The 19,532-nt window shown below is 40.8% G+C and overlaps 1 protein-coding gene across 1 annotated transcript in view; it reads right to left on the bottom strand.

Annotated features, from left to right (window-relative positions):
* Positions 1 to 19,532, bottom strand: part of tmtc4 (transmembrane O-mannosyltransferase targeting cadherins 4) — a 77,141-nt gene that overhangs the window by 22,183 nt on the left and 35,426 nt on the right. Inside the window, exons 7-10 of the mRNA XM_084309738.1 lie at positions 15,434 to 15,526; positions 13,593 to 13,754; positions 12,176 to 12,378; positions 8,945 to 9,119 (exon numbers count right to left, since the gene is read on the bottom strand). Of these exons, the coding sequence (XP_084165864.1) occupies positions 8,945 to 9,119; positions 12,176 to 12,378; positions 13,593 to 13,754; positions 15,434 to 15,526 (633 nt within the window). The remainder of the gene's footprint in view (positions 1 to 8,944; positions 9,120 to 12,175; positions 12,379 to 13,592; positions 13,755 to 15,433; positions 15,527 to 19,532) is intronic.

The following is a 19,532-nucleotide window of genomic DNA, read 5'->3' on the forward strand; positions in this document are numbered from 1 at the left end:
AGTCCATTGGCCTCTTATTTATATACTTTGGAAGCATGTATTGGATATTTTTTGGTCCACAGATCATCTGGCGATTCATCCATTTATCAATGGACAATGCAGTCATCGATGTGAGAGACCAAGTAAGATATGCCCTGTAGTTGATCATGTGACGTGCCTGTACTGTGAATGTTACCAGCAAACTTCTAAATGCACTGAAACAATGGTTGGTTATCCTCCAGTGTTCACTTTTCATAAGGTATTGTCTTGGTAAATTACCATAATCCTATACTGTGAATGTTACCAGCAAACTTCTAAATGCACTGAAACAATGGTTGGTTATCCTCCAGTGTTCACTTTTCATAAGGTATTGTCTTGGTAAATTACCATAATCCTATACTGTGAATGTTACCAGCAAACTTCTAAATGCACTGAAACAATGGTTGATTATCCTCCAGTGTTCACTTTTTATAAGGTATTGTCTTGGTAAATTACCATAATCCTATACTGTGAATGTTACCAGCAAACTCCTAAATGTACTGAAACAATGGTTGGTTATCATCAGCCAGTGTTCACTTTTTATAAGGTATTGTCTTGGTAAATTACCATAATTTTATACTGTGAATGTTACCAGCATATGTGTCTAATGCACAGCAACAATGGTTGGTACTGATGACTTGTCACCCAGTTTATTGAACATATTTTGAAATAAAAATTTTCATTTCATCAAAGTTTCAAGTTTTCTGCATTGTAAAGTATTTTGTATTTTATAATAATGTTTTCTGGACCTACACCAGTAGTTATAACTTACTTGTTCGTTAGCGCCAGGCATGGTGGTTGATAAGGTAGTAGTATTTCCAAGTGATACTAATTGATATATTATCAATACAAGCTATTATTACTTTATGAATGTGTTTATCATGTATGGACGAATAAATTGGAAAACAGGTAGGTACAGAGCAACACAGTGTCTACAACACAGGAGCAGATTATGCACAGTACATGAATGAGAAACAGTCAAAATGTTTTTTTTTTGTTTATTGCATGCACATGATCTATATTACCTGATCGGTACAATATCTACTAACCTGATCAATACAATATATTCCCACCTGATCGATATAATAGTATTACTGCATTTCAAGTTTGTCAATCAGTCAGTCGGACTGTCAATCAAACAATCAAACAATAAATAAATCAAACAACCAACAAAACAATCTATCAATCAAACAACCAACAAAACAATCTATCAATCAAACAACCAATAAAACAATCTATCAATCAAACAATAAAACAATCTATCAATCAAACAACCAACAAAACAATCTATCATTCAAACAATAAAACAATCTATCAATCAACCAACCAACAAAACAATCTATCAATCAAACAACCAACAAAACAATCTATCAATCAAACAACCAATAAAACAATCTATCAATCAAACAATATATCAATCAAACAATAAAACAATCTATCAATCAAACAACCAACAAAACAATCTATCAATCAAACAATAAAACAATCTATCAATCAAACAATAAAATAATCTATCAATCAAACAACCAACAAAACAATCTATCAATCAAACAACCAACAAAACAATCTATCAATCAAACAACCAACAAAACAATATATCAATCAAACAATAAAACAATATATCAATCAAACAACCAACAAAACAATCTATCAAACAACCAATAAAACAATCAATCAATCAAACAACCAATAAAACAATCTATCAATCAAACAACCAATAAAACAATCTATCAATCAAACAACCAATAAAACAATCTATCAATCAAGCAACCAATAAAACAATCTATCAATCAAACAATAAAACAATCTATCAAACAAACAACCAATAAAACAATCTATCAATCAAACAACCAACAAAACAAGCTATCAATCAAACAACCAATAAAACAATCTATCAATCAAACAATAAAACAATCTATCAATCAAACAATAAAACAATCTATCAATCAAACAACCAACAAAACAATCAAACAACCAATAAAACAATCTATCAATAAAACAATAAAATAATCTATCAATCAAACAATAAAACAATATATCAATCAAACAACCAACAAAACAATCTATCAATCAAACAACCAATAAATCAATCTATCAATCAAACAACCAATAAAACAATCTATCAATCAAACAATAAAACAATCAATCAATCAAACAACCAACAAAACAATCTATCAATCAAACAACCAATACAACAATCTATCAATCAAACAACCAATAAAACAATCTATCAATCAAACAATAAAACAATCTATCAATCAAACAACCAACAAAACAATCTATCAATCAAACAACCAACAAAACAATATATCAATCAAACAATAAAACAATATATCAATCAAACAACCAACAAAACAATCTATCAAACAACCAATCAAACAATCAATCAATCAAACAACCAATAAAACAATCTATCAATCAAGCAACCAATAAAACAATCTATCAATCAAACAACCAATAAAACAATCTATCAATCAAACAACCAATAAAACAATCTATCAATCAAACAACCAACAAAACAAGCTATCAATCAAACAACCAATAAAACAATCTATCAATCAAACAACCAATAAAAATCTCAATCAAACAATAAAACAATCTATCAATCAAACAATCTATCAATCAAACAATAAAACAATCTATCAATCAAACAACCAACAAAACAATCTATCAAACAATAAAACAATCTATCAATCAAACAATCTATCAATCAAACAACCAACAAAACAATCTATCAATCAAACAATAAAACAATCTATCAATCAAACAATAAAACAATCTATCAATCAAACAATAAAACAATCTATCAAACAAGCCATCCATCCATCCATCCATCCATCCCAGTCTAAATTGCTTTATAACACGTTCAGTACCTATTATCACCCGGGCGGCGCACCGTTCATAAAAAGGCCTGTAACTCCTTTTCTAAAGAATCCACCTGGATTTTTACCTGTGTTGACCTTTTTTTAACTTGTAATTGTGAACGAACGACATGCAGAAACAAACAGTTTTTTTCATTGTGTACATCAACTCGTCGTCGTCAAATGAGCCAAACCATTTCCCCATAGTTATAATATAAAATATAGAAATAGCTCCGCTAAGATCATGATATGCTAAAATCGCCCAGGAATCCTGGCAATGCACAGTCATTTCCGGATTTCTGGCCGGCAGTTAAAGTGTTAAGGAACAACCACAACACCACAGAAGAAGTCATTAACACTTTAACTGCCGAAAACGCCGGAACTCGTCATTCCCCGCCATGCTCAAGTTGCCGAGGACGCCGTAACTCGTCTTTGATATCACTATTTCTAAAATATGTGATCGAAATCATATTTCCGTTCCGGAGCCTTGACACACAGTGCTGATCTCCTCTCAACCCTCTAGCGGTTCAAGAGTGCCATCTGGTGGCCGATCGGCAGATCGAAACCGGATATCAACCTTTAACCCGGCAGGACTCACTCCATATGGGGTCCGGGCACTTGCTAATGTTAGAGAGACTCTGTCTTCACACAGTGAACATCGATCGGTGGAAATAACTCGAAAAAACAACATGATTTGGACGTATATACTATTATACAACCTGGAAATAGATTGGGCATTTCAACATCCCATAATCGAAAACTGTCTACTCCACGCTGATCGCCCAACGGCCCGAGGAGACTGGGGTGAGTTTTAGCATGTAGTATTACCGTGTTCGATATAAACTGCTATGATGAACATATGACCCACATTAGATGAATGGTATAACGTTGCCCACGGAATTATAAACGCCCCCTCGCCCATCCGGTCAACATCAGATGACGTGTAGTAAATTCTAGAAGTACGTCCAGTTGACATTTTTGATCTCGCACAGATTCCTACCAAACTGTATTTGATCATCAATATAATGCATTTGGGGCTATAAATCACGTTCTGGAGAAAGCTGCAGAAAGATGAAAACATACTTATACTTTAGACCATATTTTAGTATGAATATGTGAATGAAAAAAGTTTAACGTTGCTACACCATGAACAATACATATAGGACATTGAATGGGCCCTAATAATGGCAATCTAGCAATAGAATTTAAAAAGTTATAGCCCTGCAAAGAAGGGGAACTTCTCCATGTTAAATATAGCTGGCAAGGGATGGTATATCATGAATTTAACCTTGGGCAATCAAAGTGTTAAGGAACAACCACAACACCACAGAAGAAGTCATTAAGGAACAACCACAACACCACAGAAGCAGTCATTAAGCCCACAGAGACACGTTATTTTTTTTCGTAGCCGCAGTTTGCGGAGACGCTCTCCGATTGGCCACTGACGTTTCTGGGCATGTGACATGTGCGCCCAATCGTGTGACGCCTGTTTCTTTCACCGGTTAAGCTTAGGCACTCTTTCGAAGTTGGTTAAGGTTAGAGTTAGTCTTAGAGCAGGGCGATAGAACACCAGCCCTGATTCCAAACTCTAACCTTAACCAACTTCGAAAGAGTCGCCTAAGCTTAACCAGTGATAAACTAGGCGTTAGGTAGTTTGCATGCTGTTCGAGGCGGAAATGGGCAAAGACACAGCTCGTCACGCGATTGGGCGCACATGTCACATGACCAGAAACGTCAGTGGCCAATCAGAGAGCGTCTCCGCAAACTGCGGCTACAAAAAAAAAGAACGCCACAGAGACGCAAACAGCAGCACCTGCAGGGAGAACAACCACACCACCACAGAAGAAGTCATTAAGGAACAACCATACGACCACCACAGAAGAAGTCATTAAGCCCACAGACGCAAACAGCAAGCCCCTGCAGGGAGAACAACCACACCACCACATAAGAAGAAGTCATTAACACATTGAGTGCCACGGACGCGTTTTGTTGTTAGTTCATGCCGACCTTTGAGTGCCCCCGACGCTGTATAGCGTTTGTTTGTCGTTTCTTTTTTTATTGGCGATTTTAATTCATATTTCATCAATCGAGCCTCGGGTTAGTGCTGCAGAGTCTCTCTGAGCTCAATTGGGAAGATACCGCCCCCTATCGTCTCTCCCTGTGTAACTGCACCCCATTACTTTACACTGATGCAGGGGGGGTGGCCAGTTTCCTCATTTAACTTATCCGTCGAGGCATCTGAAGGATTGTGCTCGCCGGCCCGGAAAACGCGTGGATTATGTATTTACAGGACCCAACACTAATCAATAAGCGTGATCGATATTTGGAATGGCGATCAGGAATTGGAATAATCTTTTTGGATAACATCTGATCTCAGGTAAGGAATTTATTTTACCAGTCTTAGGATAATCAGAGCTGTTTTCACAGAGATATAAGCGTTTGCCCCATGCGTGTGTGTGTGTCTGTGTGTGCGCGATCAGGAAAAGAGAGAATCGATTTTTCAGCCCGCCTCTATAGCGTGCATAAGTACACATATACTATCGATAATCTAGCGTTTATTTGAAAACGATTCATAAAATGAACCGATTAAAAAACTATCCGTTTCGACAATGTTGACTGCAAACAAGTCATTGATAAACGATTAGACACATAGCCATAATTTAATAGAGAGATTATGCGTTCACAACGCTATCATTGAAGTGGGTCCTGGCATTTAACCATGTTTCCCATGTTAATGGCTGGCACTCAAACTGTTAAGGAACGTTTGAACGGTGGCTCTCAACCTTTTCTGTGTCAAGGGTCCTCGGAGTGTTACACATTAGGCTGCGGACTCCCATTTCATGAGATTCTGTATCAGGGACTTTTTAGATGACATGGTAGACGTTCTAAAATAGGTCCAAGTGTGTTTCCCGTTGCAGTGTCTGCTAGTACTGACTGTAATAACTGACACTGAAAACACATGTGGGCCCAAGCGGTTCCCTATCAATGTAATTCCACAGGAAAAGGATAGCCGAGATTCCAATGGAGAAAGTGAAATCTATTGAGCAGAATAGTCTCTCGTATATATATTTCATCATTGGCCTAACCTCTTGTGAATGAAATAGTGAACCTAAACTAATCTTCTGGGGGCCCCCTGGAACCCCCTCACTGAAATTGGGGGTCCCCAGGCCCCACGCTGCTCTAGAAAAGCATTACAACCTATCTGGTTATGGAGGAAATAGATATGATATGATACAGATAATTTCTCTCTGGAGGCTGCTGCTGCGTTCCTTTATACTATCAGCTCACCAGCCCACACTCTACACATGAGCCCTGGATCATTAAGCATCAAATAAGAACTGCTGCAGAAAAAAACTATATCTGAGTACTAAGTTAATGTTGTGTTGTGTGTATGGTGTGTTGTGTTGTAGTGTAGTGTGTGTTGTGTTGTCTGGTGTGATGTAGTGTAGTGTGTACTATGTTGTGGTGTGTATTGTGTTGTAGTGTGTATTGTGTTGTGGTGTGTATTGTGTTGTGGTGTGGTGTGTTGTGTGTATTGTGTTGTGGTGTGTTGTGTGTATTGTATTGTGGTGTGTATTGTGTTGTGTGTTGTGTTGTAGCGTGTATTGTGTTGTGGTGTGTGGTGTGTATTGTGTTGTGGTGTGTATTGTGTTGTGGTGTGGTGTGTATTGTGTGTTGTGGTGTGTATAGTGTTGTGTTGTGGTGTGTATTGTGTTGTGGTGTGTATTGTGGTGTGTATTGTGGTGTGGTGTGTATTGTGTTGTGGTGTGTATTGTGGTGTGTGGTGTGTATTGTGGTGTGGTGTAGTGTGTATTGTAGGGCTGACCTTCGATTTTTTTTTGGAATTCGAAGCATCAGGGCCGAGATTCAATTTTAATTCGAAGCTTCATAATTTAATTAAAAAATAAAAAATATATAACTATTTTTATTATTATTATTATTATTATTTTTTTTTTATATATATGTTGTGGGACTTGTACAGCACTTTGTTCAACTTTGTCAGTGCTGTAAAGTTTAAACCTTTTAAAATCAAACTAAACACTTTGCTCCCATGAAATATTGTAAGCCGTCATTTGAGGCTTTATAAAAGCAGCACAATGAACGGCTGCAGCAGTGTTGTGGTGTGTAGTGTTGTGTCCTCACCCTGTGTGTAGCCCAGCGGCTGCAGCAGTGTTGTGGTGTGTAGTGTTATGGTGTGTAGTGTTGTGTCCTCACCCTGTGTGTAGCCCAGCGGCTGCAGCAGTGTTGTGGTGTGTAGTGTTGTGTCCTCACCCTGTGTGTAGCCCAGCGGCTGCAGCAGTGTTGTGGTGTGTAGTGTTATGGTGTGTAGTGTTGTGTCCTCACCCTGTGTGTAGCCCAGCGGCTGCAGCAGTGTTGTGGTGTGTAGTGTTATGGTGTGTAGTGTTGTGTCCTCACCCTGTGTGTAGCCCAGCGGCTGCAGCAGTGTTGTGGTGTGTAGTGTTATGGTGTGTAGTGTTGTGTCCTCACCCTGTGTGTAGTCCAGCGGCTGCAGCAGTGTTGTGGTGTGTAGTGTTGTGATGTGTTGTGTCCTCACCCTGTGTTTAGTCCAGTAGCTGCAGCAGTGTTGTGTAGTGTTGTGTTGTGTAGTGTTGTGTTGTGTTATGGTGCGTTGTGTCCTCACCCTGTGTGTACCCCAGCGGCTGCAGTGTTGTGTTGTGTAGTGGTATGTAGCGTTGTGTCCTCACCCTGTGTGTACTCCAGCGGCTGCAGCAGTGTAGTGTTGTGTAGTGGTGTGTAGCGTTGTGTCCTCACCCTGTGTGTACCCCAGCGGCAGCAGTGTAGTGTTGTGTAGTGGTGTGTAGCGTTGTGTCCTCACCCTGTGTGTACTCCAGCGGCTGCAGCAGTGTAGTGTTGTGTAGTGGTGTGTAGCGTTGTGTCCTCACCCTGTGTGTACTCCAGCGGCTGCAGCAGTGTAGTGTTGTGTAGTGGTGTGTAGCGTTGTGTCCTCACCCTGTGTGTAGCCCAGCGGCTGCAGCAGTGTTGTGGTGTGTAGTGTTATGGTGTGTAGTGTTGTGTCCTCACCCTGTGTGTAGTCCAGCGGCTGCAGCAGTGTTGTGGTGTGTAGTGTTGTGATGTGTTGTGTCCTCACCCTGTGTTTAGTCCAGTAGCTGCAGCAGTGTTGTGTAGTGTTGTGTTGTGTAGTGTTGTGTTGTGTTATGGTGCGTTGTGTCCTCACCCTGTGTGTACCCCAGCGGCTGCAGTGTTGTGTTGTGTAGTGGTATGTAGCGTTGTGTCCTCACCCTGTGTGTACTCCAGCGGCTGCAGCAGTGTAGTGTTGTGTAGTGGTGTGTAGCGTTGTGTCCTCACCCTGTGTGTACTCCAGCGGCTGCAGCAGTGTAGTGTTGTGTAGTGGTGTGTAGCGTTGTGTCCTCACCCTGTGTGTACTCCAGCGGCTGCAGCAGTGTAGTGTTGTGTAGTGGTGTGTAGCGTTGTGTCCTCACCCTGTGTGTACTCCAGCGGCTGCAGCAGTGTAGTGTTGTGTAGTGGTGTGTAGCGTTGTGTCCTCACCCTGTGTGTACTCCAGCGGCTGCAGCAGTGTAGTGTTGTGTAGTGGTGTGTAGCGTTGTGTCCTCACCCTGTGTGTACTCCAGCGGCTGCAGCAGTGTAGTGTTGTGTAGTGGTGTGTAGCGTTGTGTCCTCACCCTGTGTGTACTCCAGCGGCTGCAGCAGTGTAGTGTTGTGTAGTGGTGTGTAGCGTTGTGTCCTCACCCTGTGTGTACTCCAGCGGCTGCAGCAGTGTAGTGTTGTGTAGTGGTGTGTAGCGTTGTGTCCTCACCCTGTGTGTACTCCAGCGGCTGCAGCAGTGTAGTGTTGTGTAGTGGTGTGTAGCGTTGTGTCCTCACCCTGTGTGTACTCCAGCGGCTGCAGCAGTGTAGTGTTGTGTAGTGGTGTGTAGCGTTGTGTCCTCACCCTGTGTGTACTCCAGCGGCTGCAGCAGTGTAGTGTTGTGTAGTGGTGTGTAGCGTTGTGTCCTCACCCTGTGTGTACTCCAGCGGCTGCAGCAGTGTAGTGTTGTGTAGTGGTGTGTAGCGTTGTGTACTCACCCTGTGTGTACTCCAGCGGCTGCAGCAGTGCCCCAGGGCGAAGGCCAGCAGCAGACAGTAGCCGGCCGAGGACAGATAGAGGACCCTCTCTGCGACAACGAAGCCCACCCTGAAGAAGACGTTGCAGGCCGGCAGGAAGGGGACCACCAACAGCACCAGCCCCAGGGTCAAGGTCCTGCCACAGGGGGAAGGTCTTCAGTTTTATAAGTATCGTTTATATACCGGAACATTAAGACCCAAGAGATTTAAGAAGATGAAGGAATGTCAGTTGAAAGATTTCCAAAATAAATAATAAACTAAGTATGAACTGTCCCGATTAGCTTCTCTTTGTGCTTCGAAGCTTCAGTAGTAATTTTGACAGCCAATAATCAAAGCTTCGTTCTTGCTTAACGTTTCAATACGTCGGGTAGATCATGAGAGCTGCTACTGGGTAGATGATGAGAGCTGCTACTGGGTAGATGATGAGCTACTGGGTAGATGATGAGAGCTGCTACTGGGTAGATGATGAGCTACTGGGTAGATGATGAGAGCTGCTACTGGGTAGATGATGAGCTACTGGGTAGATGATGAGAGCTGCTACTGGGTAGATGATGAGCTACTGGGTAGATGATGAGAGCTGCTACTGGGTAGATGATGAGCTACTGGGTAGATGATGAGAGCTGCTACTGGGTAGATGATGAGCTACTGGGTAGATGATGAGAGCTACTGGGTAGATGATGAGAGCTACTGGGTAGATGATGAGAGCTGCTACTGGGTAGATGATGAGAGCTGCTACTGGGTAGATGATGAGAGCTGCTACTGGGTAGATGATGAGAGCTACTGGGTAGATGATGAGAGCTGCTACTGGGTAGATGATGAGCTACTGGGTAGATGATGAGAGCTGCTACTGGGTAGATGATGAGAGCTACTGGGTAGATGATGAGAGCTACTGGGTAGATGATGAGAGCTGCTACTGGGTAGATGATGAGAGCTACTGGGTAGATGATGAGAGCTGCTACTGGGTAGATGATGAGAGCTACTGGGTAGATGATGAGAGCTGCTACTGGGTAGATGATGAGAGCTACTGGGTAGATGATGAGAGCTGCTACTGGGTAGATGATGAGAGCTGCTACTGGGTAGATGATGAGAGCTGCTACTGGGTAGATGATGAGCTACTGGGTAGATTATGAGAGCTGCTACTGGGTAGATGATGAGCTACTGGGTAGATGATGAGAGCTACTGGGTAGATGATGAGCTACTGGGTAGATGATGAGAGCTGCTACTGGGTAGATGATGAGAGCTACTGGGTAGATGATGAGAGCTGCTACTGGGTAGATGATGAGAGCTACTGGGTAGATGATGAGAGCTGCTACTGGGTAGATGATGAGAGCTGCTACTGGGTAGATGATGAGAGCTGCTGGGTAGATGATGAGAGCTGCTGGGTAGATGATGAGAGCTGCTACTGGGTAGATGATGAGAGCTACTGGGTAGATGATGAGAGCTGCTACTGGGTAGATGATGAGAGCTGCTACTGGGTAGATGATGAGAGCTGCTACTGGGTAGATGATGAGCTACTGGGTAGATGATGAGAGCTGCTACTGGGTAGATGATGAGCTACTGGGTAGATGATGAGAGCTACTGGGTAGATGATGAGCTACTGGGTAGATGATGAGAGCTGCTACTGGGTAGATGATGAGAGCTACTGGGTAGATGATGAGAGCTGCTACTGGGTAGATGATGAGAGCTACTGGGTAGATGATGAGAGCTGCTACTGGGTAGATGATGAGAGCTGCTACTGGGTAGATGATGAGAGCTGCTGGGTAGATGATGAGAGCTGCTGGGTAGATGATGAGAGCTGCTACTGGGTAGATGATGAGAGCTACTGGGTAGATGATGAGAGCTGCTACTGGTTAGATGATGAGAGCTACTGGGTAGATGATGAGAGCTACTGGGTAGATCGGTTCTCTTGACAGTTCTTGTGACTAAAATGTCCTCGTCCGACAACATTTATGTTGAATTATTATTTCTATAAAATATTTCTCATGCTGGCGTAGTAGAGAAACAAGAGAACTGGAAACAACAAGTAAGGGAGAAAAATGCAGCAACTCTTGGATGTTCAAAAAAGAATGCTCTTTATTCATATAATTACCATTTATTTATTTATTTAACCTTTATTTAACCAGGCAGGTCAATTAAGAACAAATTCTTATTTACAATAGCGGCCTGGCGAGAGGACAAACGGGCCTCTCGAAGGGTAACAAAAATAAATAAATAAAATTAAATAAATTGAAAAGAGAGAGGATACATACATCACAGAGGTTATGGAAATAATTAAAACACACATAAAACAAACAACCAAATAAAATTACAAGGTACATACATGAATACATGAAGCAGAACAGATCAATTACAGTTAAAAGGCTGGGTGACAATATTGCAAGTGTGTGTAAACAACTCTGCGATAGAGTCTTTAAAAGTAGTGAGGGGGATCAATTTGTCCATTTTCAAAGTCCTTTGCATCTCGTTCCAACTGCTGGGAGCAGCAAATTGGAAGGAGGATAACACGGGAAACATCTAAACCAATGGGTGCTGATCTAGGCAGATATTTGCCATGGTAAAAAAAAAAAAAAACCAAGCATTCAAATCTTGATGTTGCCGTCGATTGAATCTTCTAAGCTTTGCAGCATTCAAAGTAGGGATGTCCGATATTATCAGCCTACTGGAAATTATCTGTATATGTTTTCAAATTTTAAATTTTTTAATACATTTTTTTTAACCTTTATTTACCCAGGCAAGCAAGTAAGAACAAATTCTGATTTAATTTATTGTCAAAAGTATGCATAATGTTGTGTTAATTCCACGACAAGAGATATGTAATGTTAATTACCTGAAATTATTCTGTTTTTGGGGGGGGGGGGGGGGGGGGAACACTGCATATATCGGTAGATATCGGTTGATATCGGAAATTAAGAGTTGGACAATATCGGTATAGGTAAAAAAGCCAATATCGAACATCCCTAATTCAAAGCCCTCAAAACTTTGCTTCCCCCACGAGCCACATTTATAGTCGACCACTTTCTGAATCGCTGTTCGAGAATTTTAAGAGTTCTCCAGCAGCTATATGAGATATGATGTCCGGGTCACACTACAGTGAATAGGCCCGATATTCACAATCAAATGTAGGTCTGGAGAGATGGACATGGACTTCCCCTCATCTACTCAGCCAGTGCGAGATGGTTGTACTCTCCTTACCTCCGTCTCTGGCAGTCCTGCGAGCATAAGGCTTGGCTTATCAAGCCTATCAGAACGCACCAGAGCAGCAGCAGCCACACCATCCTCCAATCAGTGGCTGACTTAATGAGAGGCACACAGCCCATGGACCAATCAAAACACAGCCACCAGGGACACAGCAGCAGCCAGGCATTCAGAGAGTAGTAGTAATTATAGTTCACTATCTGCCAATCAAAGAGGAACGGAGGGGTGCAGAATGAAAGAGGGAGCGTGAGGAGGAGGGAGGAGAAGAAGGAACATTTCAAATTGGAGTCTAAATCAGTCAGTGTTTAAAAAGGACTTAGGATTGGATTGTGTTTATATTAACACTTTCTTCGCCAGGCTTATGTACATCATTATACCATCCTCTGCCAGCTCTATTCGTCTATGGAGAAGTTCCCCTTCTTTGCAGGGCTATAACTTTTTAAATTGTATTGCTAAATTGACATTACTATGGCCCATTCAACGTCAATTATCTATCGTTCAGGACGTAGGAACGTTATACTTTTTCATTCACATATTCATACTAAAATACGGTCTAAAGTATAAATATGTTTTTATCGTTTTCTGCAGCATTCTCCAGAACGTGATTTATAGCCCTAAATGCATTATATTGATGATCACCGGATGGGGGGGGGGGTCGTTTATAATTCCGTGGCCAACGTTAGATGATTCATCTAGTGTGGGTGATATGATCATTAGAGCAGTTTGTATCGAACACGGTAAAAATAAAACGCTGAAACTCACCGCAGCTTCCTCGTAGCGTTGGGCGATGAGCGTGGAGCAAAAATCTTCCTATTATGGGATGTTGAAATATGCGATCCATCTCCAGGTTGTATAATAGTATATACGTCCAAATCATGTTGTTTATCGAGTTATTGGTAACGGATGACTATCCATTGTGTCGCGCTCGAGTCCCGGGACCTATAGCGAGTGATCGGACCGAATTTGGAGGAGCACCAGTTTCCGTTTCCGGTTTGGGCGATCCGCCGATCGGCCACCAGATGGCGCTCTTGAACCGTTGGAGAGTTGAGAGGGGATCAACAGTAGATCTCAAGTCTCCGGGGGAGAAATATGATTGCGATCACAGATTTTTGAAATATTGATCTCAATGACGTGTTACGGCGTCATTGGCAGAATGAGCATGGCGGGGAATGACGAGTTTAGGCGTCCTTGGCAGAGAAAGTGTTAACTTCAAGATGAGAGGACAATATTAGATGTTAGAATATAAAACAGTAAATGAGATTATGATTCAAATCCATTAATTATTGCATTAGTACATCCCATCTCTATTCACTTGTTTCAATAAAATAAAGACCATTCAGTAATCTACAGTATCAAACAATGTACACTGTATGGTAACTTGTACTGTACATACGTTATGTAGATTCGTACTCACTCTCAGAAATATGTTTTCCGCAAAGGAGGCAGGGTTGTCTACGTCGGTGAATGCCGGAGGTCCAGTACCCATGATCCTCCAGCGTGCATAGAGCATTGAGGCTCCGCCCAGGGCCAGGAGAGCCAATCGGGTGAGCACTCCCGACCGCAACAGCTCACTGACCTGGCGCAAGACACGATCCACCCGACACAACGACACATCGTCACTCCATGCTAGGATTCTACCATACACTGTATATATGGTCTTGTGTAGCTCAATGGGTAGATGGGCAGTGCTTGGTGCTCTCGAGCATGGCACAAACACTGCCAGGGTTATGGGTTCAATTCCCACTAAAGCCATCCATACTGAAAAATGTACGAAGTCGTTCCATTGTAAACAGGGTATCTGCAGGTTTCAACAAGTTACATTTAAGACTTTTGAAGTCCTTTTTAATACCACTTAGAGCAAGATTTCATACCAATTTCACGCCAATACTAGCAAGATAACAAAAAACACATAGCGACACTGAACTGGCGACACTTGCGCGCAAATAAAAATTCTTGCATGTTCCATACAAGCTCGGTAACCCCACAAAAAAATAATGACTTGAATACAAAAACATTTAATATATTTAATATTATTTCTAGGGCTGACCTTCGAAGCTTTTTTTGGCAATCGAAGCTTCGGGGCCGAGCTTCGATTTTAATTCGAAGCTTCGAGAAAAATAAAATAAAATGTTTTAATTTTTTTTATAATTTTTTTATTTAAATTTTTTTTTGTATCTTATGTTGTGGGACTTGTACAGCACTTTGGTAAACTTTGTTGTTTTTAAATGTGCTCTATAAATAAAGATTAATGAATTAAGTAGCCCCTTTCGTGACTGTGACGCAGCCAACAAGGTTTCACTCGGCTGTGTGATTTAATTCAAGGTGGATCGCTGTTGTCGTTTGAACAACTTCAGTTTTCATGGGAACTACCAATCCCCCAAATCAAGAATGTTTAAGATGAATGAAGTAAGATTTTGATTATTTGAAATATGGCCTGTGTAGACTAAACTATGCACAGAATTATGTCAGTCTACAAGGTCCGGATTCTACATGGTCCGGAAATGTAGACCTTGTAGACTCCACTACAGACCAATTATCAGTGAATGTTCATGCATTTTTAAGAAGGGCTACTTCCACAAAAAAACAAAACTCACCAAAACATCTCAGTAGCACCTTATCTAAATGTTCTATTTCATATATGGAGATATTTATTTATGTATTGCATGCATTTCTACATTTTATTTCCTATTTTGTTTATTCATCCCAGTATCTCTTTCTTATGTGTGGAATTCTACAAGGCATGTAGGTGTATATGTGTTTGAGGATGATATCCTTCAAACAGGCAATAGTGATGATATAATTTGGGCAGTGCTGAGCTGTTTTTTTTTTCTTTCTTTTTTACTTCGATTTTTGTTTTTTATGTTCGAAGCTTGTGCCATCGAACGAAGCTTCGAAGCTTCGAAGTATTTATTTCATCTCCTGACAGCCACATCAAAAATAAAAAAAACTTAAAATACCTGTGCAAATGAAATGTAAGACTTAAGGCCTTAAATTGAGAATGATGAATTTAAGACTGTTTAATACCCTGCAGATACCCCGGTAAAGCACTTTGCGTTCTGGCACTCGAAAAGCGCTACGGAAATGCAGTCATCTCTTCATTCAATACGCACAACGTGACGTGTTCCCATGACTATAAACACACATCATGTTCATAATATGTTCCGTAATGTGTTTCGTAATGCGTTTCACATGAAACACGCTGGCATCGTGCGGCGCGAGCCGAGGGATGGAGGAGTGTGTGGAGGAGTAACTCACGTCTCCTGGCTTCCTCCTGAGGATCAGCCTCTGGCTGAGCTCGTAGACGTTAACATTACAGATCAGGAGGACATCAAAGGCTGCGTTCACACCCTGAGAGAGAGAGAGAGCGCAGAGACAAGAGGGGAGCAGGAATTATGTGGGTCAACAGCGCTGTTTCATTTAAAGGCTCAGTAGAACCAAATTGAGACGCATCTACATACATGAAGAGACACGAGACTTTGAAGTATTAAAAAGAAAAAAAGGGAAAAAAGCACCAGAGGCAGATTATCCTCATTAAGGGCGGCGTGTTTCTCTATACAGATTCAGATAATAGAAATACTGTTCTAGAATTGACCTTTCTCAAACCCTGCCTTCTTCATCCTCCAATCACAACTGTTGCTTTGAGGAGAGCAACGGTCGGCGATTGGAGGATCGAGACGACAGGGCGGGATTTTGAGATAGGTCAATTACTATTCAGGTCTTTCAAAGACATTTTCAAAGTGTGGGTCGGGGACCCACGTGTGTGCCTTGAGAAGATTTAAGAGACGGGTCCCCGAATTATTATCTGGAAGTGTGTGAATCCAACCGTTGAAGTCCTTTTGAAAGATGTTGAATAAAACACTGTAGGCCAGCGGTTTAGCAGTCTAGAAGCAGGATGCATTCTGCCTATAATACAATAATCTCACTAATTAGTGTTTAATTTGATTAGATTAGATTCAAATGTATTGTCATTATACAGCACACATACAGTACAACAAAAATAAGTTTGGCATCCAACCAGAGTGCAAATGTAACAGTAAAGTGCAATAGTAATATACAATGTACAGGTGATTAAACTGGGAATAAAATATATAAATTAGTACTGAGTGTAGTGCTAATCAGATGTGTACAGAGTTAATATATGGGTCAATGACGTGACGCCTATTTTTTCTGTCCCACTGAATTTCTTACTTTAAAAAAAACATTAAAATTCATAAAAAGATTACATGTATCTCTAATACCTTCCCCATATACAGACCCACTCTAACTCCTCCAAACATTTGAGTTATTGGTAATTTTTCTGCTATCTGAAGTGTCAAATGTCCATGTGGGGCGACCGTCCAGCATTGACTTCTATTTGGACAACCGGCTTAAAATCACTTTAAATCTATTTAAATATTTCCCTTGCCCTATTTGGCATAATTTCAAACATGTTTTGCTGTCATTGACAAAATTATGAAGCATTTGCACATATACTTCCATCATAATATACAAACGAATGTTGTCCGCATATGTTAATTTTATGAAATATCATCTGGGGCGACCATCAAGAAAACACAATTGTGGGACTTTTATTTTGAAACCACCTCAAGGACAGGATGTTGCATCAGCCAGTCACATGTGAGGGACCCAGAGAAACAACTAGCAGGTTAGTAAGTCTCTTTCATATTGGCAAATAAATCTCTTTTTTAACTGCTGTAATGTAGTTGCCACTTTTGGATGTCTTGTGGGACGACCGCCCCAAAACTGTGAATACTACATTTTATCTGAAAATCTATATTTTGATGATGAATTTGATAGTGACCTGTGGTAAGAGCTAGCTAGTTTGGTTTCTGTAGCTAATGGTTAGCCTGTAATATTTGACTGACCTTAAAAACATCATCTGGGCGACCGGGTATCATGTGGGGCGACCACTGCTGAGTGTTTTAGATGATAGATATATGTCCTGTATTTGTAGTTTCTGTATATTTATATTTTATTCATGTTTTATATACATAAAGTTCTTTGTTTTAGCATAACTCTTTGTATACTTTAACATATATTTTTCAAAATTTCTGTCATTTTTCATTCCTATTTAGGAATTAACGTTTCTTTCTGAGTATTGCACCATCTTATGAGAACATTTTTAAAACGGTATAGCATGACATTCCATTTAGGTAATTGTACATGTATTAGTCATGTTTAACTAGTTTAACCTATTTTCTAGATGGCACAAACAAGCAAACAGAAGACTGCTCACTACAGACAGCGGGTCAATGCAGACTATCTTGCCAGGAAAAGAGAGAGGTAAAAAAAACTATAGGTAACATGCAGTATATCTTTCTCTGGTGTATTTCAAACTGTCATGTTAGTAGGATTAGGAATGACCTTTTCTGTAATATCTTGAACTTAAGTTTGTATGTAATTTAGCCCACCAGAATTAGTATCACATTATACACTATTGTTTCAGCAAGAAGAAAACAACAGGGCAAGATTCCATGTGAAGTCAGATGAGCTATCGGAGAGGGAGAAGGCTGCATCCAGAGGTTACAGGGAGAAGGAAAAATATGGAAAAGGCGATGCTGGACCGGACACCACCATCCATGGAGAACACTCCACCAGTTCTGACTGGTGTAGAAGTAGAGAAGAGCAGCAAGGCAAGCTGTGGTGGATCCCCTACCTCTAAATGAGGATTTGAATCACTAACATTTACTTTGATTCTACAGTAGGTTTAACATCCCTTGAAACCATAGGTTATATATCCAGCTCATGATCAACAGTGACATATTTCAACAATAAATGTTCAGTGGATTGCACTGTGCAACATCTCCATTATAACCTGATCAAAGTTTGTTTCATGTTTGATATATCTTTGGGGAATGTTGACTGTAGGAGCCAAAGCTATATTGTATTGTATGAATGTTTATATGTTTATTTTTATAACCTTACACTGAAACGGCATTAGGAATATTGATTGGATTTAGAACCGTCTTATTTGTCATAATATAACATTCTAGAACATCTGTGATGTCACAGTATGATGTCATGACCGAACGTTCTAGAACATTTGTGATGTCACAGTATGATGTCATGATCGAACGCTCTGGAACATTTGTGATGTCACAGTATGATGTCATGATCGAACGTTCTGGAACATTCGTGATGTCACTGTATGATGTCATAACCGAACATTAATAATTTAACTAAATGTAAAAAATATCAGTGTTTTGTTTTTTGGTGTGCTTCTTATTCTAGGTGTTCAGGTTGCCTGATTTGTTAAAACATGCACATGTACCTCAATTTGAAATGCCTGCAGTTTACCATGAGATAATATAAAAGGAACTAGGGATGGCACCAATCCGATACTCAGTATCGGTATTGGTCCGATACTGGTCAAATTCACAGGATTGGATATCGGAAAAACAGGAAGTATTTTCCGATCCGATACAGGCCGTAAAGCATGCCATCACGTGAACAGTAGTAGCGTGACAACAACGTTAGCATTAGCTAAACGTAAGTCAACTTGTTAGCAGCGCGCCGCGATCATGTGTGTGGAGTTATTTTAAGCTCAAAGAAGAAAAAAGCAAAACAGCCTGTGGTGTTATGCTAATGTGTGTGCATTAATACGACACAGAGTACAGGCCACCGTACTGGGGTCACAGACAGGTACGCAGGGCAGAGTAGACTAAGAGCGGATAATAACGGACCTGTATGGTGGAGCTAACAGAATGAAGACACGCACAAACAAATACAGAGGACTCGCATGTATACTTGTGGAATAACACGACACAGCCAAGTGTAATATCTGCGACGCAAGTATTTCTAGGGGTGGCAGCAACACTGGAAACTTCAACACCACACAACACTTGCAGATTAATCATGAAAAGGGAGTATGGCGAGTTCTGCAACGAATGCCAAAAGGAAAAGTTTTGTCGCAGCAGCTAACATAGCTGGAAACCATTCAGAAGCGAGAGAAACTCCCTGCAGACAGTAACAAAGCAAAGCTGAAGAAAACCGAGAAAATAACCACATTTATTGTGCTGGACGAACAGCCCCTTTCTGTTGTTGAAAATGTAGGTTTCCGACGCTTAGCCTCACTTCATGTTGCCAAACCGTCATTATCTCTGACACGGCTATCTCAAATAAGTACAATGTTGTGTTTCTTTTTCAAATGTAGCCAAGAGTAAAGACCCTAACCCTATCAAAACAGCAGTCAAAGTGTATATTTTCAGCACTATGTTTGTTTACCAATGATTGGAAGCTCTCCACGCATTGTACCGGTAAACAGACGTTTTAGACGTGAGGACAGGAAGCCGTCATGAAATCGCTGTAGTCTTATTAACGTATTAACTAAATAATTTGAACAAAATAAAAAGCA

This window comes from Notolepis coatsorum (genome assembly GCF_963971535.1).
Source record: "Notolepis coatsorum genome assembly, chromosome: 3".
Classification (NCBI taxonomy): Eukaryota; Metazoa; Chordata; class Actinopteri; order Aulopiformes; family Paralepididae; genus Notolepis; species Notolepis coatsorum.